A 13,287-nucleotide genomic window follows, 5' to 3' on the forward strand; every position below is an offset into this window, starting at 1 on the left:
GAATAACCCTCTTAGCAGCAACTTAATGGAGGAGGGGGGAGGGGTGGGGTGTGGGGGTGGAGTGAGGTGATACGCATGGTTACATGTTGGGTAATAGCATGGATGTTTGTTGGTTAAAAGTTTCTATGGAAAAATGGTAAGACATCAACTCACTAGGTCAACTCCTATTTTTTTTTTTTTTTTATAAAATGGATGAATTTTTTATAAAAATGATGGTTTTTATAAAAAAAATGGTATAGATTATGAATAATTACTAAATTCGAATTATACATTTCAAATTATATTGAAAAGATCACTATTAATAATGATAATAACTTAGCATGTTGAAAGTAATATTTTTAATAAAATAATATGTATTGGTATTATTAAAATTGACGTTGCAATTCCCAACTAGGGATTTGATTTCAATAATTGACGAAACAAAGGGCATTTCACATAAATACATGGGAATTATACATTTGAGGACATCACGATTCAACTAAAATTTTGATATAGGTCGAGTTGACATTTGTTGATTTGTTGACTTTCTGACTTTTGTTGGCTCCAAAATTTGCAGTTGTCACAATTTTAGTGTCACGCACTATTGCGTTGAAACTTCTAAAAATCGAAAATTCATCATATGAAGTCAAATTTAGACATTCTCTTTATGCACGCTCTTGCTTTTACGACTACTACGACTTTCATCAAGACTATTGATCCTAAATAGTCCTATGTCAACGACGTCTATTTATGTAACTTATCGTTTCTACTGTAAGGTGAAAATAAGGTGTTACACCCCTCCCCCACTTTGTAACATCCCAAAATTCAAGACCAAAAATTTCATTTTTAATTAAGTTATTATAAAACCAAAAGTATAAAAACATCCATAGTGTCATCTCATATCAAAACCAGTATGTCAATATTCAAAACATGTCATAATGAAACAATATCATAGTATAATCCCAAAGATCTCATGTGTGGAAAACATAGTGTGATGAGTTGCGATCTTGCCGACTCCTTTCCTTTTGAAGAAGAAGTACCTGAAACCAAAACTGAAAATGGTAAGCACGTAGCTTAGTGAGTTCCCCCCATCACACCACATAATCACATACTACCTGACATATCTAGGTACCCGACCTACCTTATCAGGCATATCTGGGTGCCCGACCTACCCTGTCAAGCATATCTGGATGCTCGACCTACCCTGTCAAGCATATCATGCCAAGCATATCTGGGTGCCCGACCTACCCTCCGGTTTATTCCAACTGGTTACGAGGACTATTTCACCCTTTACTAGGGATTGAAATTTCACCCGACCCGGTTGAGAACCCGATTGAATAGCCCTAATTGAGGACGGGTAATCCCCAAAAAAACGGGTACCGGGTACGGGGCCGAGGATCCCCATTATGCTAAAACTGGAGATGTGGTCGGGGCCGGGTATAACAATCCCCAACCTGCCTTGCCCCCGCTTTGATGACTATATATATATATATATATATATATATATATATATATATATATATATATATATATATATATATATATATATATATATATATATATATCGATTATTTATTAAATTTGAATTAGGTCCACTAAAATGAATTGATCTATATTAGACCATCAAAGATAGAGTCCGTATATCAAATTATGTTTCCAATTCCAAGAGTTCGTCAACTTTCACTTCGTTCAATGATTTGTATACCAAATCATCACTTTTCGTTTTGATGTTTGTTAAAATTTATGATTGATGTAAACAGAATCTGATTATGGAATCTGGTTTTGATCGCTTATTAAACTTAGTTTTTGTTTTGTGTAAGTTAGAGTTTATTATGTTGATAGATTGGGGATGGGTTGGGGATGGGCTGGGGAAAAGCTCAAAATACAAAGGGGAGGGGATTTGATTCCCCACATAAGTCGGGGATGGGGATGGGGATGGGGACGAGGTTAGACACTCAGGGATGGGGACAGGGATGGTCAACCCCGCCCCAAACCCACCTCATTTCCATCCCTACGCCTTACCACTACCACATAATAACATAGCATAAACATACTGACATGTATATTTTGGTGCCCGACCTACCCTCTAGTTTATGTCAACCAATTACGGGGACTGTCTCACCCCTACCACTACCACATAAAATCATAACAAACAAGCACATAAAGCATAACAGGTAGTGATATACCAAACAATTATCACAAATACAATCATCTATACTATAACCATCCACTAGTGGGCCGACATTGGTTCCTTCGACCCACTTTTACGGGAAGTTAACTCACCTCACACTGCTGAAGTCTCATGGACAAAACTCTAGCTGCTAGATGATAGATTCCCGAACTCTCAACATCAAAATAACACTCAATTAATAATTGGGTTCCAACATATAACCATAAGTCCATGCTTGTGGTACAAGACTACTTTACCTCTAACTTAGCTTGATTCAATTACATATACAATTACATATACGTGTCTTCAAGAATTCGTCTGCATTATATGTGACATTCTAATAAATTGACAGGTGGAATATTAGATAAATTAAAAAATCAAGAAAATGACATTGTCTAAATGCATAATAATTTGACAAATGTCAAAAAGTTATTTATTTATTAAGGTAGATCCCCATAAATATTTAATTGATAAATCAAAATCTCGTGTGGAAAAACAACACCGAAAAATATTGTATCCTACTTTCCATTAATTACAAACACATCATTTCCTAATTTCCCTCTTTGAAAAACTATGTACCTACTTTTACTCTCAATTTGAATTAATTGATACACACTCACCTTTTACTTTAAACATAATTTCCGTTTGAATTGTATGAGTACTTCTTGAATTTCAACAAGAAAAATCATATCCGCACCCTAAAGAAAAAAAAAAAAAAAAAAAAAAAAAACTCGATCATGAAGTTATGGATATCTGCAATTGAAATCCCCAATAAACACTTTGAAATGAATTGTATCGTTCATAGTTTTACTTCGTTTCAACCATGATATTATTTCCCTAACATTTTAGCATGTGTCGTATTTGGTTTTACTTCTTTTATCTAACCCTAAATCACAACTGATTTGGATCTATTTTTATCAAAACTATTATGTTTTAAAGGTTCAATATCAATATGTACTTAATAGCCTCATATTTCCTATCCTAAACAAAAAACACTTGTAATAACAACAATATCCAAGTGGAAAGGTAATATGAAACGTGGAGGTAACAAGGCCACAAACTCTCTTTAAACCAGATCAGCCATTTGTTGCATTTTATAGTACAGCTCCTAGTCACCGAATCCAAATATATACTAGTATTTTTCTGTATATATATATAGATGTCAAGATACTATACATGTTTCGTTAAAAAGAAGTCATTTGTTGTTTCATCTTCAGATATTTTCCGATGATTCATTCAGTTGTTAACGCCATTTTCTTTTGTCTATATACGTCAGTTTATTTATGCAGCAGCAAAGACACAATAAATCCACCAGAAAAAGTGTCGGCTGTCCTAGCATTCGGGGACTCCTTCCTTGATCCTGGGAATAATAACTACATCATAACACCGGGCAAAGCAAACTATCTTCCATATGGAAAGGATTTTATGGGTGGAAAACCAACCGGAAGGTTCTCCAATGGGAAAAACATAGCCGACTTTTTTGGTACCTTTTCAAATTCATACACTCTTTGATGTTTTTATGTCGAAAAAGGATTTTTTATTATATGAACCATTGCCGAAATCATCAAATTAAAACTGGAGTCTAAAAATAAATGATACATTGCTGAAATCATACATTATAGCAACTGAAAAACCCCATTGTGTCTATCATATCAACTTTAGCTCTTTCAACAAGCAAGCATGGCCAGAAGTGTTGATAACAGCAACTAAGTTTTGAACGTTCGATATATTACTATCTTTCATAGTGCATAACAGATCGAATTGTAGTCATGGCATTTTTTGTATCCTATATATATTGGTGTTTATTTTTCTTTAATGTTTTTTTTTTTTTGTGTAAATTATAAACCTAATAAAACACCCTTGACCCTACTCCATAAATGCTCTATTCAAATAAAAACTATATTGCTAATGTTAATATTATAGTAAGATGTATATACTAAGATGGATGCACCTACTGCTATAAATTCATCCATCTATGCATGTTCATAAAAGATCGACTTGTCGGAAAGGCAATATTTTTGGATTTATCATCCTCGTTTTGAAACTATATTCATCTTTATTCTGGTTATTTTTTTATTTGCGTGAAACAAATTCTTCTTGAAAATCTTACGGTTTTTACTCAAATCAGATAGATGTTCATATCAAATCAAAGTCCAATCATATATGTTTGAAATAAAAATATGAAAAATATAAATTTAATTAACAAAGCAAAATATTTGGGAAGCAAGCATATAGCTTTTCGCAACATCATCTTTAATGTCATATTATTACTTTCATGCAGAAACTGAGCACTTTCCCTTGGTCAAAATTATCCAATATATTACCTACTGTTACGTCCAAAAATCATCAAAAACAAACAAACAAACAAACAAACAAAAGACAACAGATTTATTATACAAGTATACCATCTAATGCATTCATATGAATATTTTTAACTGACTTCACTAACCATGTTACAGGGGCGGAGCCTTTAAGGGGCCAGGGGAGGCCATGACCCCCCGTTTTTTACAGTAGTTTATAGTGATCTTATAAACGTTACTATGAGATGATGAATAGTGATCGGGGATGTCGATGGTAAAGACAAATCTAGCATAAGCTCAACACACTAGAGAAAATTAATTTTTTTATAGTCAGATAGATATTTATCATCTGTAACTATAAATCTATGAAAAAGTAAATCTATGAAAAAGTAAAACGGAAAGAAAGAACAGCTAGCAAAATAAAAAAGACAGTTTGTCTAGAGATAAAAATGGAGGAAAAGACTTGCACAAAATAGAAAAGAAACAATGAAAGAAAACTTATTAAAGAGGGAAATAATGAATGAGTTACATAAAGTTAAAAAAACGCAAGAAGAAGTATTGTCCTACACTGCCGTTACGCAGTCTCTGGCGTTCATCAAATCTGATCATCTTTACTCTCTGAGCTTCTAAGTGCTTTCTGGTGCTCTACCCTAGGGGATGAAGATAAGTGGTGTAGAGCTACTTTTCTTTCATAAAGTAATGTTAATATATTTAGTTTAATATTCATATCTATTCAATTAATATATTTAGTTTAATATTCATATTTGTTCAATTATATTAACTGATATTACATACGATTTTGTATATTTATTTGTTAAATAAATACAGCTAACGTATATATTTATATGTATTTCATTAAAAGAGTTGCAAATAGATATTTGTGTAGATTATGAGTTTTAGGTAAATATTATATTATTTAATTTGGGTACAAAACTATGATTTGTACAAGTATATTTATTTTTCTGATTTAATTTGCTTCATATATAAAATTTTCAATTTTCGTTCGATCTAGTAATCAACAATAATATAACCAAGTTATATTGAAGGTAAAAGGTTATTGATAGCCGATATGTAAAAATATTGAGGTATATATATTTCATATATATTAACTGTGTCCTTAGATCGTTGGTAAACAGTTTAAGAATAACTTTATATAATGATTTTTGTTAAAAGTTTTATATAATGATTTTGTTTAAACTTTTTATACATGATTATTTTGAACCAAATTAAAATCATTGATATGGTAATACATTGAATTTTTTTTTTCAGCCCCCCTAATTTTAATACTCGTGTTCCGCCCTTGCATGTTAGATTCTAGGAATTGCACGGTATTAAATATAGCTAATAAAACTACGAATAGTACTATTTACTAAGCATAACATAAATCTCTAATGATTTACGTGCACTAGTCTGTAAAGAGTTAAAGCAAAGGTTTAGAGGGATGTGATTCCTGTATATAGCAGATTCTTGGTAGTACTTTCTTGTTTTTGGAACCGAAAACAACTGCAATTTATTGTTTGATGCAAATCCTAAGCCGAAGGATTAGGAGTGAAGGAATATCTTCCAGCATATCTCGACCCTTCCCTACAAGACAACGATCTTCTTACGGGTGTAAGTTTTGCTTCCGGTGGCTCTGGATATGATCCACTAACAAGCACCGTATCGGTATGCATACATGATACATATCTTGTTGTTACTTTCTAAAAGTACTTATATTTTACATGCTACCTGTATGTATGCATATCTATTAATGTATCCTTATGTTTTTTCACTTGTTTGGTCTCCTTCCAATTAGTCTGCTATACCAATGCTGGAGCAACTAAATTTATTCAAACAATATATTGGGAATCTGACAAGGATAGTTGGGGAAGAAGCTGTGATGAATATAATGAACAATAGTGTATCATTGGTATGTGCAAGCACAAACGATCTTATTATATCCCTTCCGGCAAGAAGCTTACAATATGATGTAGCTACTTATGATCGCATGCTGGTAAACTTGACCTTGAGTTTTATACAGGTATTAATACCCTTACTTTTCATATTTATTCATTCAAACATTGCTCTGCAAGATGGAAATGAACAAGTTGCAGGTGATTGATTAAATTAGAGCTTTGGATAAACATGTACACCTTTAAGGGAATGTAAATAAGACATTAAAAATTAAGAGCAGACACAATGCATAGTTCAATGAGAGACTTAAATGAGGTGGTATGTCTAATTGGTATTCAGTTAATGGATTAAACTCTACCATTGTGGGACGTCATGTTGGCATTCAATGGATATAGAGTTCAATGATCATTGAACTCTTCAATAGAAAAAAGGAAACCTTTTAACTATTAACTATATATTCCATTGAACTTTATTGACTTCAATGCATTGTAGGAAATTTAATGTAGAGTTGTATAGTACGTAAAATGATGATGTGTCAATCCATTAAATGTTGGAATTATCCGGTTGTTATCATTTAGATTAGGATTAGGATTATATTTATTGTTTCCTAGTTTCTAGCCTTTTAGTCATTATCTTTTGTTTGCTTGTTTACCAAGCATATATTATGTATTTAAACCTTTGTCATTGTGCGTAATTAGAATGATAACCTGGAAGAGTGCTTCTCAGTTTAGCTTAATTTTAGTTTTCTTGATGGTATCAGAGCGGGTCTGTTGATCCGTTTTAAATCATCATGGTCGATGGTGTTGACATTGAACCCGACAGTAGCTCGACCACCAATCCTTCCTCTGATCCAAATTCACCATACTAGATTTATCCCAATGATTACCCTAGACAAATGCATGTGAACGAAAGCCTTACTGACAGCAATTACTCTGATTGGTCAAGGGAGATGAAGGAATTTTTGTTTGCCAAGAACCGTGCAGGTTTCATTGATGGAACCATCCTTCAACCAGCTTCTGACCCACCGTTGATGAATCCCTGGCAGCGGAGTGATGCCATTATAAAAGGATGGCTCACAACAGGCATGGATAAGGACATTCGAAACAACGTCAAATTCGCTAACACTGCAAAGGAGGTTTGGGATGATCTTCAAGAGAGATTTGGTAAAGAAAGTGCTCCTCGAGCGTATATATTGAAGCACACGCTAACGACACTGAGACAAAACAAGGATTTCGTTTCAACCTACTACACCAAGATGAAAGGAATATGGGATGAAATCCAATCGGTTTCACCCATCCCTAAGTGCACATGTGGTAAATGTACTTGTGATATGGGAAAGAGATTTTTTGAGGCAAAAGAGAAGAAATGAGTCTATGAGTTTCTTATGGGACTCGATGATCTGTTTGGAGCCATTAAAACTCAAATATTGAGCACAAAGCCCATGCCATCACTCGACACCACCTATCATCTTGTCGCGGAAGATGAACACCAACACAATATTACCACGGCTAGGAAAATCACTGCTGATGCCTCCGCCTATCAAATAATCACTCAAAAAAATTCTGAGAGAAGTCAAAACGAGAAGAAGAATCGTGAAGCCTTGAAGTGAAAACATTGTGGAATGGTTGGCCACATCATAGATGGGTGTTTCGAGAAAATTGGCTATCCAGATTGGTGGGACAATCGTTCATGCAAAACGATAGGAGATCAAAGAAAACAAGTCAAACCAAAACCTAAAGCAGCCAACGTTTGAAGTCAGCTCAATACTGGGGTAACTTTTGAGCAGTACACTAAGTTGATTAAACAGCTAAGTGACTCACAAAAACCTGAAATCAACATGGCTGGTAAGTATGCTCTCAATACTTCTTGGGTGATAGATTTGGGAGCCACTGATCATGTTGCTTGCAACAATTCTACTCTTTTTTATTTAAAAAGCTCCAAGGATGATGTACAGGTTAGCATAGAAAACGGTGATAATGGTCTAGTTCAAGGAATTGGGAATGCTAATCTTCCAAATAGCATCAAAATAAAAGATGTTCTTTATATGCCAAAATTCAAATGCAATCTCTTATCTGTTAGTAGAATGACCAAAAGTTTCAATTGTTTCATGACATTTATTCTTGATTTCTGTTTGATTCAGGACTTACCTACGAGGAAGTTGATTGGCATGGGTAGATGTGAGAATGGTCTATACAACATGGAAGAAATGGATAAAAGGGTAGCGATCATGGCGGTCAAGATTGATTCAGAATTATTGCATAAGCGTCTTGGTCACTCCTGAAAGTTACAACAAATTGATTCTATTGGTAGTGTAGTTAACGTAGAAAATTGTGACTCTTGTGTACGGGCAAAACAAACCTGACTCCCATTTTTTGATAGTAATATTAAAACTTCTTCTTGTTTTGATCTGATGTTGGTGAAAAGTGGTGGTTACATGGGTTTACAAGGTACCTTCACTCTCGGGAGCTCATTATTTTCTTACGATAGTAGACAATTTTAGTAGATCTACATGGGTTTATTTTATCAAACATAAATCTGATGTTGGTGAAAATTTGATTTCTTTTTACAACATGATACAAACGCAATTCGGAAAGAAGATTAAGAGAATTAGAAGAGATAATGGTGGAGAATTTGCTTCCAACTTCATGATGAAATTCTATGAAGAAAATGGCATGGTACTTGAAACATCCTGTGTTCATACCCCGTAACAAAACAGGGTTGTTGAACGCAAACATCGGCATTTGCTTGAAGTTGCCAGAGCCTTGAGATTTGAAGCAAACTTGACAATAGAGTTTTGGGGAGAATGCGTGTTGACAGCAACATACATTATAAATAGACTTTTGTCTGGCTCTATCAAAAACAAAACTCCATATGAGATCTTGTTGGGACAAAAACCTAGTTATGACCATATGAGAGTGTTTGGATGTCTGGTATACGTTAAAGAAAATAAACAAGGAAGAGAAAAATTTGAAGAAAGGGGGAGGCCATGTGTCTTCATTGGGTATCCGCAACGGCAAAAAGTATACAAGGTCTTTGATATCCAAGAAAACAAAATTCTTGTGTCTCGAGATGTCAAGTTTGTTGAATGCAAGTTTCCATATCATGCACAAACTAACACTAAAAGTCATGATGATAGTCTCAAGGATTCTGCATCCTTTGAATTTGATCATGAAGATGTAGAACCCAATCCTCAAGTTAGGCCGGTTATACCTGCTGGAGAGGAGTCTTGAAGCACTCCAAATGTGCCACATCAACAGCCTGTCGTCACCTCCATTGGACCCGGGTCTGGTCATTTTGAAACCAACATATCCACGAATAGCATTGATCCAACCTCAAATCAACGGAATAATCAGAGACCTAAGAGGATTCGAAAAAAACCACAAAAGTTTAGGGAATATCAAGTTGATTTTCCACCTTCCATAGACCATTCTCACACTCATGGCAGTTCAACAATCTCAATGGTACACTCTTATCTAATTATGTGTCCTATGATCATTTTACTAACTCACAAAGCTTTCTTGATTGCTATCTCTACACAAAAAGAACCTAAATGTTTTTCCCAAGCCGCCAAGTGTCCACAATAGCAGGAGGATATGAAGAAAGAAATTGAAGCTCTTGAAAATAACAACACTTGGACTTTAACACAATTACCACTAGGTAAGAAGGCCATAGATTCCAAGTGGGTGTACAAAATAAAGTACAAACCCTCAGGAGAAGTTGAAAGATACAAAGCAAGGTTGGTTGCAAGAGGTTTTACACAAGAAGAAGGCATCGATTTCCATGAAACTTTTGCATCGGTGGCGAAATTAGTAACTGTGAGAACAATGTTAGTAGTTGCAGTTCAAAAGAAATGGATTATTCACCAATTGGATGTGAACAATGCCTTCTTACATGGTGATCTTGACCAAGAACTGTACATGAAGGTTCCTCATGGATTTGTAAAGTCTAGTGACACTTGTGTATGTAAGTTGCACAAATCCCTATATGGATTACGACAGGCCTCAAGGAATTGGTATCGAAAATTCACAGAAGCTCTCTTGGAGATCAGTTTTCAACACTCAAGGGTAGATGACTCTTTGTTTGTGTTTAAAACTAACACCATTTATATTGAAGCTCTTATTTATGTTGATGACGTCATACTCCTCGACAATAATGGTGATCATATTGCTAAAATAAAGGAGTTTTTTCACAACAAATTTAGTATTACAGACTTAGGGCCCCTAAAATACTTCCTTGGCATTGAAGCCACTCGTATAGAAGATGGTATGGTTCTAAGTCAACAGAAGTATACCTTAGACATCCTTGACGATAGTGGTCTAGAGGGGTGTCGTCCTAGTCATTTTCCAATGGAAACCAACATTAAACTAGATCATGCTGTTGATTATCCACTTGTTGATGAAGGACAATATCGACGTCTTATTGAGCGGTTGTTTTATTTACAAGTCACTAGACCTGACATAACACTTGCAGTTAACACTCTGATTCAATTCGTTTCTTCTCCAAGACAGCCTCATCTCAGTGCAGTTCACAAAGTTTTACGCTAACTAAAAAACCACTCCAGGAAAAGGAATCTTCTTGCGTTCTACCGGTAAGCTCACTCTTAACGCATTCTGTGACTCAAAGTGGCTTGGGTGTTCGTTTACCCGACGTTCTAAAACCGATTATATTATTACTTTGGGTGGAGCTCCAATTTCTTGGAAAAGAAAGAAACAATATGTGGTGTCTAGATCATCTGCAGAGGCTGAGTATAAGGCGATGGCTGCTACTGTTAGTGAGATCTTATGGCTCTGTTAGCTACTCTCTGATATGGAAGCGTTGCAATCCGAGCCGACTACTCTTTACTATGACAATGAAGTTGCCCGTCATATTGCTAATAATCTTGTTTTTCATGAACGAACAAAACATGTGGAGATGGATTGCTACTTTGTCCGAGAGCGTGTGGAATTTGGTCAAATTAAGTCTCTTTGCATCCACACCAGAAAACAAGTTGCTGACATTTTTACTAAACCTTTGGGAATGGATAGTTTTTGTTTCTTACGTGGCAAGCTTAGTGTTCCAGACCTACACACTCCAGCTTGAGGGGGAGTGTTGGAATTATCCGGTTGTCATCATTTAGATTAGGATTAGGATTATATTTATTGTTTCCTAGTTTCTAGCATTTTAGTCATTATCTTTTGTTTGTTTGTTTACCAACCATATATTATGTATTTAAACCTTTGCCATTGTGCGTAGTTAGAATGAGAACCTGGAAGAGTGCTTCTCAGTTTAGCTTAAATTCAGTTTTCTTTATTAAACTCCAATAACAGTTGTTTATCAAATTTGTTGAAGGAACTATACAAAATAGGAGCACGAAAGATAGCCATCTTTGGTGCACCACCTACCGGATGTCTTCCTGCAGAAAGAACATTATTTGGAGGGGTACATAGAATGTGTGTCCAGAAGCAAAATGAAGCAGCACTGTCGTACAACAGCATGCTAAAAGAGCAGCTTCCGGTTCTTGCAAGTAGTCTTCCTCAGTCAAGGATTGCTTTTGTCGATTTCTACAATCCTCTAATAAACACCATCAACAAGCCTCAACAATACGGTATCCACAACATCCACAACTTAATAACGCATTAAATTGAGTTGGCCAGTGAAAATATTCATGCAATTTTTTGGTTTATGTTCTCTACACGACTTCAAAGAAAAGTTTACTTTTATTCTGCAATTTTGACGTAAAATTTTCACATGTGCATTTCAGTAATGTTTTACTTCCTATTCCGTTCTTCCTTTCCACAGGGTTGCAAGTTACTGATAGAGGCTGTTGCGGAACTGGTTTGCTAGAGGTGGTTTTTTTATGTAATAGACTTAGCCCAACATGCCCAGACGACTCTAAATATTTCTTATGGGATAGTATCCACCTATCAGAGATTGGATGTAACATCTTTGTTAATGAGAGTCTACCGGGTTTGGTGGAAAATTTGTTCTAGTATAATCAATGTTTGACGGGTGATATAAATTGCTAGTGCGGTGATAATACACCAGGTCACATAATTAAATAAAGCTATGGAAATGTATTCACTTCTAAATCTGATTAATGTAAACTTAGCCTTTGTTGGCCGGTCAAAATATTTATGTTTACATCTTAATCTTGGTTGCTTTTGGCTTTTATTACTCTTTAGTCTTTAATATCAGAATTCTAATTAGAATTTTTTTTTTGATATTAGGTTAATGTTTTAATTAATGTTTACCAAAGTTATAATGTTTCTCAATAACCTTCTTACATTTTGTTGGGATAATCGGTTTGATCCAAACAAGGAGTTTCACACAACAAGAATACAGAGTATTAGGGACGTCACTTTTTGTGTTGACAAGACGTTTAGCGACGACATTAGACAAGCCACGCTTGGTGTCGCCGCTAAAGGTATAGACCGGATATCCGTCGGCGACATGTCACTTTCAATCCTGGCCCTTGGTTCGGAACATGATCCAACAGATAGGGTTTGTTCCTGTGGAAATTAATAGAATTGACTGCTTTAGCGGCAACATGGGACACGTATCTTATTTTAAATAATTTTCTTTGTCAAATTAGGAATAAATAAATAGTAAATAATTGAAACATAAATAAACGGTAATAATATTTTTTTAATGTGTCAGGGACGAAAATAGTAACAAAAAACCTGTAAGGACAGCTCCACTGCAAAAATATGTTAGGGACCAAACGTGCAATTTACCCAAACCATAAAGACAATTTCAATAATTTGTTTATTCTTTTAATTAAAAAAATAACCACTTTCTAAATCATCTGCGTTTCCCACGTTTAACAACGAATGCACAAGGTTCGTTAATTTTTTTAGATTTTTTTAAAAGACCATACGAAGTCGTCTGCATCGACGCATTATCATATAAGAAGTAAAACACTTGCCTCTTTTGGTACTTTCGTTTTGTGATTGTTCCATCTAGGCT

General features: G+C 34.9%; 1 protein-coding gene across 1 annotated transcript; it reads left to right on the forward strand.

Moving 5' to 3' along the window:
• Positions 1-3,279: 3,279 nt before the first annotated feature.
• Positions 3,280-12,470, forward strand: LOC145086063 (GDSL esterase/lipase At3g14820-like). Its single transcript, XM_079023791.1, has 5 exons — positions 3,280-3,632; positions 5,984-6,114; positions 6,245-6,469; positions 11,671-11,926; positions 12,121-12,470. The coding sequence occupies exons 1-5, from the start codon at positions 3,377-3,379 to the stop codon at positions 12,309-12,311; spliced, it is 1,059 nt and encodes a 352-aa protein (XP_078879917.1). The 5' UTR covers positions 3,280-3,376; the 3' UTR covers positions 12,312-12,470.
• The last annotated feature ends 817 nt before the right edge of the window (positions 12,471-13,287 follow it).

The sequence above is a fragment of the Lactuca serriola genome, chromosome 2, assembly GCF_051521515.1.
Source record: "Lactuca serriola cultivar US96UC23 chromosome 2, Lser_US96UC23_V15, whole genome shotgun sequence".
NCBI lineage: Eukaryota > Viridiplantae > Streptophyta > Magnoliopsida > Asterales > Asteraceae > Lactuca > Lactuca serriola.